General features: G+C 46.6%; 2 protein-coding genes across 7 annotated transcripts; one reads left to right on the top strand and one right to left on the bottom strand.

Moving 5' to 3' along the window:
• The first annotated feature begins 1,350 nt into the window (after positions 1 to 1,350).
• snx14 (sorting nexin 14) lies at positions 1,351 to 14,005 on the top strand. 5 transcript variants are annotated; one of them, XM_035617243.2, is made up of 29 exons: positions 1,356 to 1,543; positions 2,463 to 2,600; positions 2,915 to 3,035; positions 3,191 to 3,264; positions 3,399 to 3,477; positions 4,273 to 4,316; positions 4,405 to 4,492; positions 4,605 to 4,689; positions 4,923 to 5,079; positions 5,161 to 5,236; positions 5,492 to 5,536; positions 5,640 to 5,720; positions 5,795 to 5,909; positions 6,040 to 6,195; positions 6,686 to 6,810; positions 6,931 to 6,989; positions 7,189 to 7,321; positions 7,433 to 7,619; positions 7,719 to 7,805; positions 7,895 to 7,995; positions 8,252 to 8,363; positions 8,707 to 8,747; positions 8,877 to 8,996; positions 10,844 to 10,967; positions 11,169 to 11,333; positions 12,534 to 12,629; positions 12,857 to 12,948; positions 13,589 to 13,645; positions 13,892 to 14,005. In XM_035617243.2, exons 2-29 carry the CDS (start codon positions 2,464 to 2,466, stop codon positions 13,913 to 13,915), a joined length of 2,781 nt encoding a protein of 926 aa, XP_035473136.2. In that variant the 5' UTR covers positions 1,356 to 1,543; position 2,463; the 3' UTR covers positions 13,916 to 14,005. The 5 variants fall into 5 exon arrangements, with proteins under 5 accessions (XP_047184552.1, XP_035473136.2, XP_035473135.2 ...); XM_035617242.2 differs by having other exon boundaries at positions 1,357 to 1,543; positions 3,188 to 3,264; positions 13,895 to 14,005; XM_035617241.2 differs by having other exon boundaries at positions 1,357 to 1,543; positions 3,188 to 3,264.
• A 1,096-nt stretch (positions 14,006 to 15,101) lies between these two features.
• Positions 15,102 to 21,954, bottom strand: nt5e (5'-nucleotidase, ecto (CD73)). Of its 2 annotated transcripts, XM_035617259.2 has the most exons (9): positions 21,458 to 21,950; positions 19,454 to 19,676; positions 18,959 to 19,147; positions 17,318 to 17,515; positions 16,710 to 16,864; positions 16,216 to 16,324; positions 15,952 to 16,101; positions 15,650 to 15,850; positions 15,102 to 15,559 (listed from the first exon to the last, which is right to left on the bottom strand). In XM_035617259.2, exons 1-9 carry the CDS (start codon positions 21,815 to 21,817, stop codon positions 15,399 to 15,401), a joined length of 1,746 nt encoding a protein of 581 aa, XP_035473152.2. In that variant the 5' UTR covers positions 21,818 to 21,950; the 3' UTR covers positions 15,102 to 15,398. The 2 variants fall into 2 exon arrangements, with proteins under 2 accessions (XP_035473152.2, XP_035473153.2); XM_035617260.2 differs by lacking the exons at positions 16,710 to 16,864; positions 17,318 to 17,515 and having other exon boundaries at positions 21,458 to 21,954.
• Positions 21,955 to 22,807: the final 853 nt, after the last annotated feature.

Here is a 22,807-nt window from a genome sequence, read left to right as displayed (position 1 = left end):
AACGCAGGGTAATTGTTGTTGTATTTAAACCGTGAGTCGTGTCTTGAGGTTGGATTTCTCTCCTTTAAAAGCTATTTTTCAAACATCAGTCCTTTTTTTGTTGGGGACATTTCGGACTCGTGTTCGACTCGTTCTTCACTTTACAAAAAAGATTGTGCAGCTTCTTTTATTATTTTTCTTCTTCTTGCCCAGTTTGTGAATAAAGAGCCTGATGAGTTGTTTTTCATCGACTCTTATTGTCGGTTCAGCATTTCTAAGGGTCGAGGATGATTTTTTTTTTTTGCTAATAAGTGTGTTTGCATTTTTGCAAATGAATTGTTTTATACTGTACAGTGAGGTGAGTTAAACCTATTTTTCTAATAAAGTTACTGACTTCGACCTTTGTTGTGTTGTTTTTTTAATTGTACAGCCAGTGAAAGTCCTTCACTGTACATAATCAATATGTGCAGCTCTATAACTTTATTGTTTTATATTTTATCTAAACATGGTACAATAGAGATCGACACATAATGAAGTTCCCTTAAAAAGGCCTAACATTTAATTTACAATGGTACAAGAACATATATTAATAATTCATTCCTGATTCCTTATACATATTTTGTATTTGTGATAGTTTTTGGGGATTTCAGGTTTGAGGTCTCATTAATAAATTTTGCATAATTATTTTATTCAGCAGGGAAAGGTTGAATGTTAATAAATTTAAGAATTTTCTAGATAATTCTAGGTTTTGTAGTAAAATATATGAAAATTGACTTTAATTTGGTGAACACCAGAAATAAAAAGCAGCAATTAGATATTTTCAATTCCACATTTATGAAAATAAAAAACATGACTAGAATAAAACAGATCAACTTGTATGTATTTGTAAATCTCAAGTCTGCTGATTAATCGGTTCGTAATATTCGCGGTCTTCTTCACCGACGCTGTAAACCTCGACTGCGATGGAAAACGGAAGTGGCGTCACTTGGATTAAGGGTTGCCAGGTCTGCTCAGGAAAAAGACCCTTCTCTCTGGTGCGCTGTTTGTTTCCCCACGAAGTCTCTGAGGGGTTTTCATTCAGCAAACGATTCATTTTGTCACAAAAACAAGAATGAAACAATTATTTAATTTCAGATGCAACTTCCACTATGATACATCCTGCGTACACACAGCAACTCAGAATCTGGAATGGAAAGGATAACCGATACTCAAAGCTCAGAGTTTTCATCAGAGCCCCTTGTTGTTGTTGTTGTTGTTGTTGTTGTTGTTGTTGTTGTCAAACTGCCTTTTTCAAACAACCCGTTGTTTGGTCCTTGTTTAGACCTTCAACAAGTTGTGGATTACGTGATTCCGTGCACAGATCTGGCAACCGCCGCCGCCGGGATTAGACGACATTCCATCTGTCAAGGAAGTCGACGGGACTTTCTGACAAACGGGAAACATGAAGTAGAAACTTTGGGACTCGGATTCGGGTTTGACGTCAGGCGGGTCGAGGGTCGAACCTCTGGCGGGTGACGATGAGTTTTGTTCGGTGAAAAACTTATTTTAGGATCCGATCGTCGCAGTGAGTTTTATTTAACCTGATCAACTAAGTTAACCGTTAAGCTAAACTCACTAACACCACCCGGCGGGCTAACTCTTATAGCTAACTGTTGTGGCTAACTCTTATAGCTAACTGTTGTGGCTAACTCTTATAGCTAACTGTTGTAGCTAACTGTTGTGGCTAACTCTTATAGCTAACTGTTGTAGCTAACTGTTGTGGCTAACTCTTATAGCTAACTGTTGTGGCTAACTCTTATAGCTAACTGTTGTAGCTAACTGTTGTGGCTAACTCTTATAGCTAACTGTTGTAGCTAACTGTTGTGGCTAACTCTTATAGCTAACTGTTGTGGCTAACTCTTATAGCTAACTGTTGTGGCTAACTCTTATAGCTAACTGTGTGGCTAACTCTTGTAGTTAACTGTTGTAGTTAACTCTTGTAGCTAACTGTTCTACTTAACTCCTGTAGCTAACTCTTACAGCTAACTGTTGTAGCTAACTGTTGTAGCTAACTGTGTGGCTAACTCTTGTAGTTAACTGTTGTAGTTAACTGTTGTAGCTAACTGTTCTAGTTAACTCTTGTAGCTAACTCTTGTAGCTAACTGTTGTAGTTAACTGTTCTAGTTAACTCTTGTAGCTAACTCTTGTAGCTAACTGTTGTAGTTAACTGTTCTGGCTAACTGTTGTAGTTAATTCTTGTAGCTAACTGTTGTAGTTAACTGTTGTGGCTAACTGTTGTAGTTAACTCTTGTAGCTAACTGTTCTAGTTAACTGCTGTGGCTAACTCTTGTAGCTAACTGTTGTAGTTAACTCTTGTAGTTAACTGTTGTGTCTAACGTTGTGGCTAACTGTGGAAGCTAACTTAAAAGTTACTCAAGCGACTGGCTCGACAGTCGGAAGTGGAGAGTGTGTGGCGGCTCATGGAGCGTGTCTCTGGCTGACAGGATGGCGGGTTTCTTCGGGCTGGTGGAGGATCTGAAACGGGGGCTGAAGGTCGACGCGCTGGCCGAAGCCGGACGCCAGTACCCGCTCTTCTGCTTCCTGCTGCTGAGCATGGCACTGGTGACGGTGCTGTTCAACAGGTGAGGGGGTCACGTGATGTGTGTGTTCACCTGCAGCAGGAGGTGGTGTGTCCGCGTGCAGCTCTTTCAAAACCCGATGAGCTGAGTGCGGTGATGTAGGCACGAGCGGCAGCACCCCCTGCTGGCTGGGGGCAAAACACAATACACAACAACTTCTGAATTTTTCTTTTCTAACATAACATTTTTTAAAGTAGCACAGAAACAGACCTAACATTGGATTTTCAATAATACTGCTGCACTAATAATTTGACAACGTTTCAGAGGATGAGGTCTACACGTCCGATTTTAATGCTGTGTACCAAATCTTCCTCCAGGTACATCCACATCCTGATGCTCTTCTGGTCGTTCCTAGCTGGAGTCGTCACTTTCTATTGCTCCCTCGGACCCGAGTCTCTGCTCCCAAACATCCTCTTCACCATCAAGACCAGGAACAAAGTAAATCAGACTCCGGAATAAACAAATAAATGTCTTCTTGGTTTAATAGTCCAGTTTGTTTGCATTTCACAGATGTTTTCACTGATTATAGTTATTGATATTGTTAAAGGAAACTGGTGGATACTTATGTTGTTGTTTGTTTCCTCCTCCAGCAGCTGCAGCAGCAGGAGTTGTTTCCTCTGGGCAACAGCTGCGCCGTGTGCGGGAAGGTCAAGTGCAAACGCCACCGGTATGTTCACTGTATATACATATATATATATATATATATACACACACATACTTATATACATGAGTTATTGATCCTGAGGAAATTAAATAAGCATGCGCTGATAATGTGCATACATTTTTTGTTGTTCTCTGCAGGCCGACACTGCTCCTTGAGAATTATCAGCCGTGGTTGGACCTGAAGGTTCATTCAAACGTGGATGCCTCGGTAGCAGAGGTACCTCGATGGATGTTAACGCCAACAGTTTTATCCTAAAATGTTGTTATTCATTATTCAGGAAGATAAATGTGACTGTTAAGGATCATTCATGCCTTTATGTACGAAAAGAGATACGTTTCAAACAATGTAACCATCCCCGCCCACGTACTTTCTTGAATCAGGCAAAAAATGTATGCAAAGCTCGAACGTGAGGCTCCGTCCGTCTACGTATGTGAATCTAACATTGAGCCACAAATGAGACAAAATGACTGAAAAGCACAGACTCGACGTAGGGGTGGAGCAGTATCTCGTACATATTCGATGTATCGCGGCTTGTTGCACATACGGTGAATTAATACCGCGACTACAAATTGTCACGAATGTTGTAAAGGCGCCGGCATAAGACTTGCTTTGAAGTTTAAAAATTGTCCCAATAGAAACCGTTAATCAATAATAATTAAGATTAAAGAATGTTTTGATACAGACGTGGGTTTCAGGGACGACTATAATCGTTACACCAGTATGATTGTCTGCATCACAGGGTTAAATTGTGCATTTATGAAACTGTACTTTAGAGGAGATTTAAAAATATTGCGATATATATTGTGTATCGCGATAAAACTAAAATATATATTGTGATATTATTTATAGGCCGTATCGTCCGGCCCTAACTCGACCTTTAATCTGTCGTCTTATGACATTTACCTAAGAAACGAACATGTGGACTTTCATCATCGTGTGTTTCTGTAAAACCAAGTTCTTTTCCAGACTTGATGATTATCTGACCTGTATCTATTCGTCCTCCTCCTGCAGGTGTTCGAGTTGGTTCTGGAGAACTTTGTGTACCCCTGGTACAGGTATGAGAAAACCCACGTAGAGGTTTACTGTCCGAAGAAAAAGTGGGAAGCTGTTTTTGTTTTTAAACTCGCTCCTCTGGGTTTTCAGGGACATCACAGACGACGAGGCTTGTGTGGACGAACTGAGGATGACCTTTCGCTTCTTTGCCTCGGTGCTCGTCCGCCGAGCTCAGAAGGTGAAGCTCAAACTCTCTCAAAAGTCAAATGCACGTTGTTGCGTGACTAGAATACGATTTGTCGCACTTCAGTATATCGTTGAACTAAATTTCCCAAACTTTTTCCTTGCAGGTCGACGTCCCGGCGGTGTTTGCAGACAAAGTCATGAAAGCCGCGATGAAGCACATTGAAATTATCACAAAAGCTCGAGGAAAAGGTTTGTTGGTGCATCGACAGAGATCGTCTCAATGAGCGCAACAGCAAACTGCTGATTCAATGATTCGTTAACATTTCTTTACAATTTTCAAGGCCCAGTGACATGGTGACAGGTTTAGTAACATCAACATATAACCTGGTTAAGTTTCAGGTTATATCCACATATCTGCTGTGGCTACGGTTGCTGTTGCTACAGCTTTGGTTTTACAGCGTTTCGTGTTTGTTCTTCTGCAGTGAATAGTGTGGAGAGTCTCCAGCAGGCGGCGCTGGACGAATACGGCGCCGACCTCCACGTCGCCCTGCGCAGCCGGAAGGATGAACTGTTCTACCTGAGAAAACTGACTGAGATGCTGTTCCCCTACGTCATGCCTCCCAAAGCCACGGACTGCAGGTAGGACGGACGGAGCTCAGAATCAGAAAGTCCCTCACCTGACAGGTGACGGTCGTAACCGCCCTCTTTGTCTGGGTTCAGGTCTCTGGCTCTGCTGCTGCGTGAGGTGATGGCCGGGTCCGTCATCCTGCCGACCATGGACTTCATGGCTGATCCCGTGAGTACATCAGGATCACGTGTGTCCACAGTGTAAGGAATGATCCAACTTCAGCTTCTGAAGCAGTTTCTATTCGGTCGAAACGGTTCAAAGTTTTTGGAACTGAGTCTTGTTCCCTGTTGGTGGAAAAGGATAGTGTGGAGATAAGATAATTACACAAGGAGGATTGTTCATTTATTAAATCCGAATGCAGAACTCACCTGGAACATTTATGTGCAGCTCAATCAGGACGTGATGATTATGTTTGATTTCCAGGACACCGTGAACCTCATGGTGCTCATGTTTGTTGACGACACTCCGGTAAGTGACGTCGCCTTTTATGAAAAGTTCTTAAAACTGGATATACAATCATTAATAAAAAAGAAGAGACAACGCAATAAATATCGTCCATTGTCGTCTCCAGCCTGAACCAGCCTCCGAGCCGGCGTCCCCCCTGGTTCCATTTCTACAGAAATACGCCGACGTCAGCAACAAGAAGCCGTCGGTGAGTATCTCCCTGAGGAATCTGGGTCCACCTCTTGGTCATCGTCGTCTGTAACGAGCGTCGTCCTCGTGCAGGTGCTGAAGTTGGAGCTGAGGCAGATCCGGGATCAGCAGGATCTCCTCTTTCGCTTCATGAACTTCCTGAAGCAGGAAGGAGCTGTGCACGTGCTGCAGTTCTGCCTCGCTGTGGGTAAGAGAACCGTCCCACACACACAGTCAATATCAGTGTCTGACAGATTCATCGGTAAGGTAATGTTCAGGTGACATCATTTCATCTGTGCCTCTGCGTTTGAACTTCCCTGACGTGTTTCCTCCTCCAGAGGAGTTCAACGATAAGATCCTGAGTCCGGAGCTGAGCGACGCGGAGCTGCGGCGTTTGCACGGCGAGGTGCTGCACATCTACGAGACGTACTGCCTGGACGAGAGCATCGACAAGATCAGCTTCGACCCGTTCATCGTGGACGAGATCAGGAACAGTAAGACGACCAGAGTAATTATTATGACTGTGATGTCCTGCGTGTTTGAGTTTCTGATGAATCCTTCAAAGAAAACTCACGGTGGCGTTCATGCACAGACTAACGCTGCCTTCATGCGCCAGTTGGAAAAGATCCTACTTCCCACTTGTGAAGTCGGAATTATGGGAATTACTTGGTACAAGTGCTTTGTTGTCGGAAGGAATTGAAAAATGGCGAAATGGCTGATGGCGATAACTGACTGTCGTCTGTTTGTTATGGACAGAACCATAAATATCATTGGTCTATATGAAGTTAGGTGAACATAGATTACAGATTAAAATCATGTTCAGCCCCCAACTCGGGAACTGCAATTTACAAGTCGGCAAAACTGGTATTTGCCATAATTCCGGTACCACGTGAAGGCAGTGTGAATGTTGACACGGACAGTTTCATCCAGAGTTCATGTGTCTGCGCCTGATGACACGTAGAGTTACCGTCTCCCCCCTCTCAGTTGTCACAGGGCCGTACAGCGGCGTGGTGAAGCTGCAGACCATGCACTGCCTGTTTGAGGCGTACGAACACGTCCTGTCGCTGCTGGAGAGAGTTTTCACCCCGATGTTCTGTCACAGTGACGAAGTAAGAACTTCACCCGACTTGTGTTCGTCTGTATCGGTGTCGAAAAGAAGCAACGTACATTTGGTTGAAGTTGTTTGAGATGCTTGTAGTTTACTTCAAACATGTTTTTTTTTTGTTCAGTACTTCAGGCACCTGCTGCGAGGAGCAGAGTCTCTGACCAGGAACTCAAGAATCAACAGGTTGGTGATAGGGACGATCAGATCCATCAGACACTCGGCTGCCATGTTTCCCGTTGAGCTCGATGACGGAGCGACACTCTCGACACTGTAGAGCGTCGACTCTCTGGAGCGCCGAGAGTCGAGAGCGTCACTCTCCAGAGTATCAGCGTATCGCCTTCACGAGCAAATCCGTCTGAGGGCGTTTCCCTGTTCCTTCCAGAAACCCGTCAAAACGAGGCGAGACGTTCGGGATCAGCAGAATCGGCAGCAAAATCAAAGGTGTGTTCAGGAGCACGACCATGGAGGGTGCCATGCTGCCACCCGGCGCCATGGGCGACATGGACGACGATGTGGTGAGCGTCGCGTTCAGTCCTGCCGATCAGAGCTGTTTTCTTCACAACACAACTTTGTTATTTGTTATTTTGGATAAACTGAGATGTATTTTTTGTTTCTGGTCGTTGCAGGTGGAGGAGGCGACCATGGTGATGGAGGACGACTCCCCCGCCGAGCCAGCGAGCGCGGTGGGCACCCAGAGGAACCTGTCGGCCTGGAGCATCACCATCCCGTACATCGACAGCTACGACGACGAGGCAAAGAGGGAGCGGGTCCCCGTGTTCTGCATCGACGTGGAACGCAACGACAGGAAGCAAGGTGAGCGGAGGATGGAGGGAAAACTGCAGCCGAATGTTCACGTCTTGGATCAGAACCAGACACTGTTCCTGACTTTTCTTATTTCTTCTCCTCCTGCAGCCGCTGGTCATGAAACGGAGAAGTGGTCGGTCTTCAGAAGATACCTGGAGTTCTACGTTCTCGAATCCAAACTCACAGAATTCCACGGTAAACGTCGTCATTTAAAAATGTCCCAAGATTAATTTTTCCTCCCTGAGCCGCAGGTGAAGGTTTCTTCTGTTTGTTTGTTTTTTCAGGTACATTTGCAGATGCTCAGCTTCCCTCCAAACGAATCATCGGACCAAAGAATTATGAATTCCTCACGTCAAAGAGGGAAGAGTTTGAGGAGTATCTGCAGGTATTTAACTGGGACAGTAAATTACTACATTTACGTTTTTGGCTGCAGCCAGACACCAGGGGGCGATCAGGATGTCGTCCATCTTTATTTTCATCTTTGTGTGTGTGTGTGTGTGTGTGTGTGTGTGTGTGTGTGTGTGTGTGTGTGTGTGTGTGTGTGTGTGTGTGTGTGTGTGTGTGTGTGTGTGTGTGTGTGTGTGTGTGTGTGTGTGTGTGTGTGTGTGTGTGTGTGTGTGTGTGTGTGTGTGTGTGTTCAGAGACTCGTGCAGCACCCGGAGCTCAGTAACAGTCAGCTGTTGGCGGACTTCCTGTCTCCTCACAGCGTTGAGTCTCAGTTCCTGGACCGGATGCTTCCTGACGTCAACCTGGGTTCGTATCGATCGAATGCTCATTTCGTCCTGACGAGACGCTCATTAGTTATTATATTGAGTATTTTGATTTAAACAAGAAAAAATGAAAAGAACAGGTTCGGGACAGATTCTCCTGATCCTCACTGTGATGATACGAACTCCACCTTAACTACAGTTATATATATATATATATATATATATATATATATATATATATATATATATATATATAAATACATCATATATACTCTTATATATCAGCAAACTCAGCTCGTTGCGTATCAATACATTCACACAAGAGCCAGTGACAACATTTTTTAAAAATGTAAGTCTGTTTGTTGATCTGAGTCTTTGTTTTGCAGGGAAGATTTTCAAGTCCGTACCGGGGAAGCTGATAAAAGAGGTGAGTCTTTAAAGTGCATCTGTTTATTGACAACACAATGAGGACGAGGTGGAAACCTGTCGACCGCCTCGTTGGCATCGTCTGTGACGACGATGACGTGATGAATCGTCTTGTGTGTTTTCTCTCCAGAGAGGACAGAACCTGGAGCCGTTCATCCAGAGTCTGTTCAACTCCTGCGAGTCGCCCAAACCCAAACCCAGCCGACCCGAGCTGACCATCCTCAGTCCCACGGCAGAGAACAACAAGAAGGTGAAGCGACACCGGACGCTTGTGAAACACCAGTTTCGTAACGTCTCGCGGAAAAACCACAACTCGGTGGTGCTTCCTCTGCCGCGTTCGCTGACCCGCCATCATCAGAGCGTCACGGAGCCGGTTTCCGCCAGTTTGAAAATGAAAGTTGGTCGCTTCAGAATAATGAAACAAAACACGTCGAGTTAATTCTTCGGTTTTCCGACTGAGATGAAAGAATGAGCAGCCTTAAGTAGACGAGAAGCCACGCCCACAATTTTAACCTGATTCTGACCAATGAGACGTGAACAAAGCTGCAAACAGTCGAAACGATAACCTGATAAATACTAATATAAAATATAAGATGTGTTTGAACAAGAGTCTAGATTATTAAACAGAAATTATTATAATTTTTTTATAACAGTGCTCATTTAAATATTTCACTTATTTCACTTTACACGAAGAAGAAACGTGCGTTAATCTTCCATAATATTCCAGCACAAAGATTCAGTCCAGACAAAGTTTTGTGGCCTCTGCTGGTTCTGGTCCGTTTACCTGATGATGATGTTTTTATGTTTTATGATGGTTATTTATTTTTGGTTTATTTATTTCACTTCACAGTTTGTAGAGTTTCTGTTGAGAACATCTTCAACAGCATCAGTGTCAGAAACTCTTCTTTAAGTTTCTTTAGTTCAAGTTTAAACTCACAGTTGTGTTTCCGAGAGTTCAGGTTCAGGATCTGTTACTGATTCAAAAATCCAAGGGATAAACAAAACTTCATCCGGAGGAACTTTGATTAGCTGTTGGAGGAGGAGCTATGTTTCCCTCTTATCAGGTTTTTTCCTGGGGAGGGGAGTTGTTCCTCTGCGCTTCAGGGACGAACGTTACCGTGACGACCTTCATGTTTTTCTCTCTGCAGGAAAAAACAGTTTGGATTAATGAGGCGCTTGTCGCCTGTGAGTCTGGGAAGGAGCAGGAGGAAGGTTTGGGTTTAATCCTTCACATGTGGAACTTTAGACTGTGGCAACAACACGTGGAATTAACAATAAATAAATAAAATGTAAGTAAGAAGGTTCAGTGACTGTGAACGTGGGGGGCGGAGCCTCATCTGGAATTAAAACTGTTAAAACATGAAAAACTGAACAGAGTTTGTTGGATTTGTTCCATCAGCAGCTCTTTGGGTCATGAAGCAGAGGATCATGGGTAATATCCAGCTTTCAGTTGAGTCAGTGGGACAACGCAGTGTTTGTTAAGAGTCTTAATGGCGGCGTGACGCTGCAGGGGGCGCTGCTGCTCACTGACAGTGCTCAACAACCTGAAAAGATACGTGGGTCGTCAGACGAGGAACACGCGTGAACCCAGATCAGACCTCGGAACTCTGGTTCATCGTTCCGTCACAATCTCGGAACACGGAATTACACAACCTCGAGTTGGAATTCAGGGAAAAAAGCTCAGACTTCAGAGGTACAATGGAACGCAGCGACGGTCCCCAGAATCTGTTTCTCCCGTTCGATTAAAAACTACATCGACCAGAATTTTCAGACTCATCAGCGACGCTGCGTTCCATTTCACCGCGGAACTCGGATCTCCGAGTCCAGTTGCAATTTCCGAGGTCGTGATTCCAAGTTGCGAGATTACAATGGAACGGTAACCCGACTTCTGAGCTTCCGAGGTATAATGGATTAGGGGGTGAACCCCAAAGATTCCCGTCTCCGGGAGGAGCCGCTGGGCTCGGAGCTGAGAAGGTCGGGAGTTGATAAAACATAGAATCATCAGCTGTGTTCTCGTCGCAGCTCCCGTTGGACTTGGACGTCGGCCCCACGACACGACCGACTGTTGTTAACCAATGTTCCACGTTTCTCCCCCAGCTCTTCAACAACCTGTTCGGGAACAACGCAAACCTGTCGGAGAGTTCGGAGAGGAGACACAACCTCAACTACTTCCTGGAGCCGGTCCCCGTTCACGGCATGTACGACTACATGATGTATGTCGGTAAGTGACGGGAACTCTCTTCTTCTTCCTCGTGTCCGTTAAACTCGCCACGTTTACACGCTTCCAAAGTTCAAATGAAATCAGAAACAAGTCTCTGAAGAGTTTTCACACGTCTCAGAGATGCTGCAGGTCCATTGTGATGAAGACCTGAGGTTGTTCAGACGACGAATTTCAGATTGAACCTGACGATGTGATTGGCAGGTCGGGTGGTTTTCCACATGCCGGACTGGCTGCACCACTTCCTGGCCGCCGGCAGAATCCTGCTGAAGAACACGTTCGAGGCCTTGATGGACCAGTACACGCAGCGGAAGCTGGAGCAGATCCTGCAGGAGCATCGCATGGTGTCACTCGTCACGCAGCTCAGAGGTGAGGAGGAACGTCTGTCTGCTCGTCTGTCTGTCTGTCTGTCTGTCTGTCTGTCTGTCTGTCCGTCCGTCCGTCTGCTCGTCTGTCTGCTCGTCCATCCTTCTGTCTGCTCGTCTCTGTCTGTCTGTCCGTCCGTCCGTCTGTCTGTCCGTCCGTCCGTCTGTCTGCTCGTCTGTCCGTCCGTCCGTCCGTCCGTCTGTCTGTCTGTCCGTCCGTCCGTCCGTCCGTCCGTCCGTCTGTCTGCTCGTCTGTCTGCTCGTCCGTCCTTCTGTCTGCTCGTCTGTCTGCTCGTCTGTCCGTCCGTCCGTCCGTCCGTCTGTCTGTCTGTCCGTCCGTCCGTCCGTCCGTCCGTCCGTCTGTCTGCTCGTCTGTCTGCTCGTCCGTCCTTCTGTCTGCTCGTCTGTCTGCTCGTCCGTCCTTCTGTCTGCTCGTCTGTCTGCTCGTCTGTCCGTCCGTCCGTCCGTCTGCTCGTCTGTCTGCTCGTCCATCCTTCTGTCTGCTCGTCTCTGTCTGTCTGTCCGTCCGTCCGTCTGTCTGTCCGTCCGTCCGTCTGTCTGCTCGTCTGTCTGCTCGTCTGTCCGTCCGTCCGTCCGTCCGTCCGTCTGTCTGTCTGTCCGTCCGTCCGTCCGTCCGTCCGTCCGTCTGTCTGCTCGTCTGTCTGCTCGTCCGTCCTTCTGTCTGCTCGTCTGTCTGCTCGTCCGTCCTTCTGTCTGCTCGTCTGTCTGCTCGTCTGTCCGTCCGTCCGTCCGTCTGTCTGTCTGTCTGTCCGTCCGTCCGTCCGTCCGTCCGTCTGTCTGCTCGTCTGTCTGCTCGTCCGTCCTTCTGTCTGCTCGTCTGTCTGCTCGTCCGTCCTTCTGTCTGCTCGTCTGTCTGCTCGTCTGTCTGTCTGTCTGTTCGTCTGTCTGTCTGTCTGTTCGTCTGTCTGTCTGTCTGCTCGTCTGTCTGCTCGTCTGTCTGTCTGTCTGCTCGTCCGTCCTTCTGTCTGCTCGTCTGTCTGTTCGTCTGTCTGTCTGTCTGCTCGTCCGTCCTTCTGTCTGCTCGTCTGTCTGTTCGTCTGTCTGTCTGTCTGCTCGTCTGTCTGCTCGTCTGTTGATGGAGTGTATTTCACATGTACTTGTTTCTGTTGGAAACGCTCCCTTGTCACAAAGGAGGAATCTAAAAGTTTAAATCTTGTGACGTTGTCGTTGTTTCCTGTTGCAGACGCTGTTTTCTGTGAGAGCAGTGACGAGCGAAGCCCCGAGGACAAACACGTCCGAGCCAAGCGGACTTTCGACGACATGATGAAGTATTTACCAGGTCAAATTCAACGTTTTCTTCTGTTCTGCAAATCAAATTAGCCTCACTCAAGTTTTCCTTCTGGAAACTTCCTGACAAACATCAATGAGAAGAACATCAGTGACACTTTATGGACCAAACAACTAAATCGATTAATCCAGACAGAATCCATCGTCAGATTAATCGATCATGAAAATAAAGTGGTTCGTCGCAGCCCGAGAATAAAGTTCACTTGTGTTTGTTTTCAGACTTCGTGGGGAAGTGTATCGGCGAGGAGGCGAAGTACGAAGGAGTCCGGCTCCTGTTCGACGGGTTCCAGCAGCCGCTGCTCAACAAGCAGGTGAACCGATGACGGATCAACGTCTTCCTTCTTCCCGCAGAAGATTCATAATTACGCAGAATGTTAAAAAAGGTTTTAGCGTCCTCCCCGTCCCGCAGAGCTCAGGTTCACACCGAGCACTCAAACTTAACATGGAGAGTCAATGGGAGCGATGTTCTAACGTTAATATCTCAAAAAGTAAAAGGCCCAAAGTATTCATACTTCATGGACAGGTGGCCCATGCGAAAGTGCATTAAGTATTAGAGTATGGTATCGATAGCTCCACCGTGTGGTCAGTTATTACGCGTTTTACACGCAATAACGCTAACGTCCGTAGCTCGTGAACCGTTGGACGTGGAAATGTTTCCATCATTTTGGATTTTGTGCAAATCCTGTTTTGGGCTTCTGTTGCAACGTCGTTCGTGTAACTCAGTACAAACCATGTCCGGATCGCCACGAATAAAACCTCTATTTCCATTTTTATATATCACACAACGTTTATCTGTAATTGCCTGAACAAACATTTGGAGGCGTGGCCTTACTGTACTTTATGGGTCGTTAGTCTTGGAAGCTGCACCTGATTGAAAACAAACTTTGGAATCTTCGTATGTCCAATTTTCTAGTTATTAATAACAATTTTTCCTCTGCTGTTTCTCGTCAGATGTCGTACGTCCTGCTGGACGTCGCCGTGCAGGAGCTGTTTCCTGAACTCGACAAGGTAAAGACACGGACACAATCGTTGTCCGAACATGTGAAGAGTCTGAAAGACTTAATTAGAATTACTCATTATTATTATTAAAACTATTAAAACTTAGAATGCAGCTTTTCTGCAGTCGAGGGGAACAAACATTGATTAGATACTTAAGGCCAAAGGTCACTGTGACCTCACAAAACACTTGACGCCCAAATTTCCACGTTTGTGAGAAAATAAAGTAAAACCTCTCATCTTGTGTTTCCTCCTCAGCAGGAAGCGACAGGAGCGACCTGAACGATCACGGAGCAACACACCTCCACATTCCTCTGTACACTATGTTCATGCACAAATAAACAGATTTATATATTTATTGACGTCACTGCAGTTCACGCCGTCTGTCGTGTTTTCTTTCACAAACGTCATGAAACAATTGTGAAATCGACTTGACATATTTCGAGGATCCTTTTTCTGTCGACGTTCGAGCTGCGACAGGTTCAGTTCAGAGTTTTACCTGAGCGGTGGTGCGTTCACTGCCTGATGTTCAGTACCGTACTGGAGCCCGGCTGATAACTTAAGAGCCAACTGATTTTGATGCATTTATGTTTACATTTTGTGTAAAAATACGTTTGTCTTGGTGGTGATGCGTTCACTGACTGACACGTACTGATGCGTTCACTTGATCAAAAAACTGATTGTGACGGTGACTTTTCAAAAATCTTCAAATCAGACAAATGATTCCTAACTTTAGTGCGGATGCGGTCGTCTTGTTTGAATGAACTTTATTGGAATTGTCAGTGGACAAAACCGACCAGCTGATCGGTGCGGCCAATGATGCGCCGTCGACGGCCCAGGAATCATTTCTCCACTGTAGAAGATAATTACACTGACAGTGTTGTGTTTGAGTCATTTACCACCAAACACTTAAACCTCAGAATGAGACTGAGCTCAAACCTTCACCGACACATAATTAGAACCAGAATGTTTTCGTCCTCGTCTCTTCGCAGAAACGCTAAATTAAAAACACAGCGAGTCTTTTGTCTCGTGGTTAATGTGGATGTTTTCCTGCGTTTGGCAGCTCGAGGCTGTTGAGGCGGCTGCCAGCTGTCAGAGCATCTGAGGAGCATTAACAGGCAGAGGACGTCCCGCTCACAGAGGGCTACTTGTTCCCCCCCGACCGGGACAGAGGACCGGCCGCCGAAGAACTCCGTGGGAACGAGGGTTGGTTTCTGTCACTGTCCTGACGTCGGCCATTAAATCTGAATGTGATGAAATTTCAAGCGAAGGAGATAAGACAAACTACAGTTTTGTGTTTTCCTACATTTGAGTTTCTGTTAAACAAATTAAAAAGGTTAAACCTTTATTTAAATACGGTGACTCAAAAAAAACTGTTGCAAACTTTCAAAAAATATTTCTAAAGTAATGTTTGATATATTTCCAGGAAGCCTCCGACACCTTATGAGGAAATGACAAACGCCTAAAATAAATCAATAAAACTTTTTTACTCGAGCCGAGATTTAATATAAAATGACAAATACAACCAAATTAATAGAATCATTTGTCTTCTCCAGACATTGAACCTTCACAGACTGATTTGGACGAACATGGAATGTTGAGACGGAAGAAATTTGTGTGGGATTTCTCGTTGAGCTCCGGCCCCAGGAAGTGGACAATAAAAGTTATATCATTTTGTCAGTCGTGTTGTTTTACATCCACCAGAGTCGTTTCTTCTTCACATTCTCTACAAGTTTATAAAAAAGATCTGGTCCGCCCCGTCGTGTCACACGGTCCAGAGCAGCGTCAGTGGAAGTAAAACCAGTGCGGCGGTTCGTCCCTGCGGTCCGGAGGCCGAGCTGTAGATCTTGATTCGTCCCTCGACGGACGGATAAACTTTCTTCCTCTGAGCGATGTATTCGGACATGACTGAAATGTCCAGATCCCCTGAAGAGGGAAATTTTACGAAAAGAGAGAAGCAGTTTAAAATACGTGCGACACAAAAGGAGCTCATGAAATCAAACGAAAATGTCTCACCGCTGTTGTGTTTGAGCATCTCGCTTTTGATCATGGAGAACCCGTCGCCGCCCGTCACCATGTAGGACGGCAGCACCACTTTGTAGACCGACTCGTCCTGCACCGGTTCGTAGTGGGGCACGCGACACTTGGTGCACAGGATGCTGAGGCTCTTCACACGACGGCCCGCAGGTTCCGTGAGGTCCAACTCTACCTGGAACCCTGTCGGACCAAACGGAAACGCCGTCAGTCCCTGATGGACAAGAACCTCCCTGAGGGAGGAACCCTGGTGTTATAATTAGTTTCCGATGGGTGTCAGATACCGGACACTTGGAGGAATTCTCCGGTGCTCTGTCCATGTCGCCTCACGCCGTGTTCGAAGGCTTTCCTCAGCGTGGAGCCTCTCAGCTGCACCAGGTCGAAGGTTCCCCCGAAGGGTAGGACGGAGATCAGGTCCTCCATCGTGATCGAGCCTACAGACAACAACAGTCTCACGGTCATTCAGTCTTTTTTCTAGACACGTTCTGACTGTGACGGTGAGATACTGCTCAGTTTTCATCGGACGTCCACGGAAACCAGCGACGCACCGTTCCTGGTGTGTTCGTCGATAGATGCCCGGACGCCGCCTCCGTTGTAGATGCAGGCGCTGACGTGGTTCCACTCGACGCCATCTGGGAATCGGATGTAGTTGTTGAGCTGAAGATCGGAGACAGGGGAGGGTTTCCCTCAGTCAAACTTCTGTACCTTCATACTGTTATTAGATCTTTATTCTACCTACTGCTGATGGAGAATTCATTAAAAAGACGCCTCATCTGGACAGACTGACCAATCCTGAAGGGAGTCCTTCTCAAAAACCACCAAGATCCAACAAGTGTATCGTGAAAAGTGACTTCAAACTGGATCAAACGTCCATTTGAACTCTTCTGGCAGAGAAACAACGCTGAGGAGACGTGACGCCACCGACAGGCGACCAAATCCAACACAGTGTTCATTTTTTTCGTTGTCTCCACCAAAACACAAACTTATTCTTTTTCGAACACGGATGTGGTTTGTTATTCTCAATGGTCCATGAGAGACGTACCATGGCGTCGCAGATCATGTTCCCCAGGTTGCATTCCCGGAAACGACACTCCTCCGTTTCCCCGTTCAGGAAGACCAGGGTCCGTCCCACCGCATGAGCCGAGTAGTTGGCCAGATTCTTCTTCCACTCCTCCACTTCAGCGAGGACATCTGGATCTGGACCGAGACAGCCGAGCTCACAACTCACCTCCGCGCTCACGGGAGTTACATTTAATACCCAGTTCAGGGTCGTACTGATCAACGTCTGAAACGTTTCGGTTAAAACCAGAATTGGATTTACTGACGATGTGTGGAACAAATATCTCTATTGATCATGAAACAGAACCTGGGCCTGGATGAATGAACACCTGAGGTCCACGTACAGACGGTGACATGAGGTCAGAGGTGTCGAGGGTTTAGCTAAAATCTCACACGTCAGACAAACAACATGAAACAACATGAAACAACATGAAGACCTGCGTGTTTGAAATTTAAAACTTAGAAACAAACAGTTGTAAAATGAAAGACATTGACCCATGACCTCAACACGACGCTAATGTCACATGTTTCATGTCTGGTTAGGGTGACAGAGGACGGAACAAAGAGAGGCGGACCGTTTCCTGCCGTTACCCTGCGGGACGCTGCTGTTCAGCAGGATGGGGTTTCCCGCGGCGCGCACCACGTTCCCAGCCTCGTCAAAGGTCACCTTCAGATAACCCAGATACTTTCCGAAGGCGTAGGCCTGAACCACGGGAACCTGCCGCCCGTCGTCTGAATCCACCATGAAGGGATACGGACCGGCGGGGACTTCGGAGGAAGGAGGCGTTCCTGGAACATAAAGCGTGGAGAGAGATAACAAAGGGTTTCTTCTCCCACCACTTGCACACGTTAGGCCCAGTTTTCAAATCTGTTTCTATTCAGTGTGAGAACCAGGAACCGCTGACGGATCGAGTGGAAAAATGACTGCAGGAACATTTCAGCACTTCACTGATTTATTTTCCTTTTCCAAACACTGACTCAGTGTTGGATTCACACCCATCACACTTTTAGAAAAACCTTTTATAGTTTTGTGCGGTCCAACAACAATAAACCACGTCCTCTTCCCAGCCAGAGAATGTTCGCTGCTGTTTCATGTCTGACACTACGAGTTATTCCAGACTCTGGTCGGCAGCTTGTTTACTCTGAATCAAACCACGAGGACCAGGACTCAGAGATTCCTCTGGTCCAGGAACAAGAACCGAGCTGCAGCAGAGGGAAACAATGACAGAGAATCATCGTGAACAAAACCACGTGCAAGTTTTTAGCTAACTAACTAAAGTCTAAGTCTAGTGCAGCTACACCAGCGCCCCCATCAGGCTGTAACGCTGATTTAAACTTCCAAAAAGTAAAATCAGGAGGTAAGTCGGATATTATTCGCTATTTAATACAAAAAAAGTTGATGCTCAATGTGTTGTAGGTCCGGAGATCTACTCACTTTTTAACCTCGACGACCAGATGTGACGAAGTTGTTCACATACAGTAAGATGGTGCCGTACGTACGTCCATCCATCCATCCATCCATCCATCCATCCATCCATCCATCCATCTATCCATCCATCCATCCATCCATCCATCCATCCATCTATCTATCCATCAGTACTTTTAGTATACAAAACGTGTTACTGCAGTATTCCACTAGAGGGCACCACAGAGATCAAGACTGTTTAGAACTTCTGGATTTGCATTCTGTAAATAAAAACGTGGCTACTGCTGAGATCACTGCAGAAAAGGCGATTGCGTCGCCATCGTAAATCCAGACCGAAACGTCCAGACGATCCAGACCTAAACATCCAGACCTAAACCTCCAGACCTAAACCTCCAGACCGAAACATCCAGACCTAACCCTCCAGACCATCCAGACCTAAACATCCAGACCTAACCCTCCAGACCTAAACCTCCAGACCATTCAAACAAAATCATCCAGACCTAAACCTGCAGACCTTGACATCCAGACCGAAACATCCAGACGATCCAGACCTAAACATCCAGACCTTGACATCCAGACCGAAACATCCAGACGATCCAGACCTAAACATCCAGACCTAAACATCCAGACCGAAACATCCAGACGATCCAGACCTAAACATCCAGACCGAAACATCCAGACCTAAACCTGCAGACCTTGACATCCAGAACATCCAGACCTGGACCAAAGACTTCGGCTCCGGATTAGAGCCATAAATCAAGAAACGTCAGTTGTGATATCCACAGGCGAGTTCACGCCGCCCTCACCTGTGTAGAGGAAAGTGTTGGTGTGTCCTCCGATGACGACGTCGACTCCGCGGACCTTCTTGGCGATCTCCCGGTCCATGGTGAATCCAGAGTGACCCAGAGCGATGATCTTATTGACCCCCAGCGTCTGAAGCTTGTCCACATGCGGCTGCAGCGCGTTCACCTCGTCCTCGAACCGCAGGTGAGTTCCTGCGGAGCAGCATCACACCTTCTTTCATTACAATCAAATATATTAACTTGTGTTAAGTCAGACTCTGCTTTTGGTTTAGATTTACAACGTGTTTGTGTCTAAACTTGGATGACGAGAGGTTACTCCATTTTTTCTTGGCAACATACAGAAATTACATTTAACTCTTCATAATATTTAGAGAGGAAACCAGCGTATGTCCCGCAGATGTACGTCGTGGTGTTTACAGAGCCGAGGCCTTCAGCTGAGTATGTAAACCACGGAGACAGTTAGAAGACAAATCACAGAAGGAAACACTGACCACGTACCGGGTCTGGACAGGTCAGACGTTTCCCGGGACGTGTATCCCACCACGCCCACCTTCTGATCCCCCACCGTCAGTATCTTGTAGGGAAGGTACGACGTCCCAAACGTCGGGGCCAGAGTTTTGTCAGGTTTGATGTTGGCACTGAGGACGGGACACTGGATCTTCTGCATGAAGGGTTTCATGAGTCCGTCCACTCCGTTGTCAAACTCATGATTCCCCAAGGCCTGAAAAAAACAACGGAACTTTCTAAATGTAGACATTTATTTTGACTTTGGCCAAAATAAAAACAACACCCGCTGGTTCCTCTGGATTTGACTTTAGATCATGAACAGTTTCACCAGAGATTTCAGAAACGGTTTCAAAATGTAAACCTGAAAAACTATTTCACTATCTTTCATGTAGAGGAAAACACGAGCCTACGAGCTCCTTCTGTTCTGTTCCAGACGAGAGTGGAGAGAAACGTGATCGAATGGTTTGTCGGAGCTGCAGAAAACTGAAGCTGACTTGAGTCAAACAGTGAACTGAGCTGCAGGTTTGATATTTCTAAGAAACGACAACGTGTCGAAGATGAATCTGTGGTTTGGAAGTTTCCTGTTCGTATCTCAGTTCATCTGTTCTCTGACAGACGTGTGTTCAGCTGCTGCTGATGAAACAAACACCCAGGACGCCTATGTAGCCCTGTTTATGGTCTTTATATAAACCATATATAACCTGTTTATGGTCTTTATATAAACCATATATAACCTGTTTATGGTCTTTATATAAACCATATATAACCTGTTTATGGACTTTATATAAACCATATATAACCTGTTTATGGTCTTTATATAAACCATATATAACCTGTTTATGGTCTTTATATAAACCATATATAACCTGTTTATGGTCTTTATATAAACCATATATAACCTGTTTATGGTCTTTATATAAACCATATATAACCTGTTTATGGACTTTATATAAACCATATATAACCTGTTTATGGACTTCATATAAACCATATATAACCTGTTTATGGTCTTTATATAAACCATATATAACCTGTTTATGGTCTTTATATAAACCATATATAACCTGTTTATGGTCTTTATATAAACCATATATAACCTGTTTATGGACTTTATATAAACCATATATAACCTGTATATGAACTTTATATAAACCATATATAACCTGTTTATGGACTTTATATAAACCATATATAACCTGTTACCTGTACAGTATATAAAGCAGCTCCACGTGCAGCCGCTCCCAGTCAGTCTTCAATATATGAATCATCTCTCAGTCCATATCAGCCAGTATTTCAATACTTTATCATAATACTGATGACGATACTTTCATGTCAGTAGGATGTTTATTTGACTCGTGATGGAGTATTTGTTCACACAGTCCATCACTTCTCTGTGACTCGCTGCTTTTACGATAATTAAAACGACCCCACGCGTTTTAGTACCGAATCAATAAATCAGCTTCAGTCTCTGATTCCTCTGAACAGAACAAACACAACCAGACGGAACCTTAGTGCCAGAGAACCACAGTAACTACAGTAACTACCAGGATCACATACAGAAGTAATATCACAGTATTAGTATTATTATTATACAGATACTGTTAGAAAAAACTGAGCTTGATCTTTACTTGGATATTTCCATTTTCTTCTTCTTTATACTTTGACACCACTACACAACAGAATCCACTGGTTCAGATTCAACTACACAACAGATCGTGGAACAACTGGAATCAACCTAATGTGGACCAACTACATCAGATCTATAGATCGATATATATAGACATAGATCTGTCTATGTATCTATAGATATAGATATGTCTGTCTGTCTATGTATCTAAAGATATAGATCTGTCTATGGATCTATAGATATAGATCTGTCTATCTGTCTGTGTATCTATAGATCTAGATCTAGATATGTCTGTAGATCCATAGATCTAAACTCACACCCGACCAGCAGTCGGACGCGTCAGCGCGCAGATGGAGCTCGTGTCTCACCATGGCATCGTAGCGCAGTCGGTTCATGAAGTGCGCCGCCTCGGCTCCTCGGTAGTAGTTGAACCAGACGGTTCCCTGGAACTGGTCCCCGGCGTCCAGCAGCAGCACGTTGCTCTCGGAGCCGCGGACCCTCTGGACCTCCGTGGCTCTCCGCGCCACGCCGGCGAAACACTGGCTGCTGCCGACGCATTTCCCGGAGTGCTCGGTGGTCTCCTCCACGCGGGCGTGTACGTCGTTGGTGTGGAGGAGAACCAGGTCCCAGGCCGCCGAGGGGGACACGGAGAAGCCCAGCAGGAGGAGCAGGAGGACGAGGACGCAGAGCCGCGGCGGAGCGCTCGGCTGCGGGCGCACCGCTCCCATCCCTCCGCGGAGCCGCTGCGCGCAAAACACCCTGGAGGAGGAACCCGGAGACAGAGTCTGACAGAGGGATCGGGTCTCCTCACATCACCAAAGATCCGCTACGAGTGAGGCTCGCTGACTCCAGATACGGGGCAGACTGAGGGGGAGGGAGGGGGGGAGGGAGGGAGGACCTCCGCCTCTTGCCCCTCCCTCGACCTCATCAACCTCGAACTCCGTCGAGCTTCTTGTGTTAAAACCATCTCCATCGTCCTGCGCCACGACTGAGCTCCAGTCACAAGGTTCTTCAGGTCAAATCAGAGGCGACCTCGGGCCCCGGACCTCAGGCCCCAGACCTCAGACCTCAGGCCCCAGACATCGGGCCCCAGACATCGGGCCCCAGACATCGGGCCCCAGACCTCAGACCTCAGGCCCCAGACATCGGGCCCCGGACCTCAGACCTCGGGCCCCAGACCTCGGGCCCCGGACCTCAGACCTCGGGCCCCAGACCTCGGGCCCCAGACATCGGGCCCCGGACCTCAGGCCCCAGACCTCGGGCCCCAGACATCGGGCCCCGGACCTCAGACCTCGGGCCCCAGACCTCGGGCCCCGGACCTCAGGCCCCAGACATCGGGCTCCAGACCTCAGACCTCGTGCTCCGGACCTCAGGCCCCGGACCTCGGGCCCCAGACCTCGGGCCCCGGACCTCGGGCTCCGGACCTCGTGCTCCGGACCTCGGGCTCCGGACCTCGGACCTCGGGCCCCAGACCTCAGACCTCGTGCTCCGGACCTCAGGCCCCGGACCCCGGACCTCGGACCTCGGGCCCCGGAGGTTTACATTTCAGGGACAAATGTCATTTAACATAGTTCCAATACAGATGATGAAACGTGTGTGCTGGAGCCTGCACCATGGCTACTAAGGTTTTTACATTTACAGCGCAATGAAGATTTCAGTTTCATAAAACCACAGGCCTGAAAAAAATACATTTAAATACACTCACCAAACATCACAGT

This window comes from Scophthalmus maximus, chromosome 18 (assembly GCF_022379125.1).
Source record: "Scophthalmus maximus strain ysfricsl-2021 chromosome 18, ASM2237912v1, whole genome shotgun sequence".
Lineage (NCBI taxonomy): Eukaryota > Metazoa > Chordata > Actinopteri > Pleuronectiformes > Scophthalmidae > Scophthalmus > Scophthalmus maximus.
This window is presented reverse-complemented; position numbering and strand designations above follow the sequence as displayed.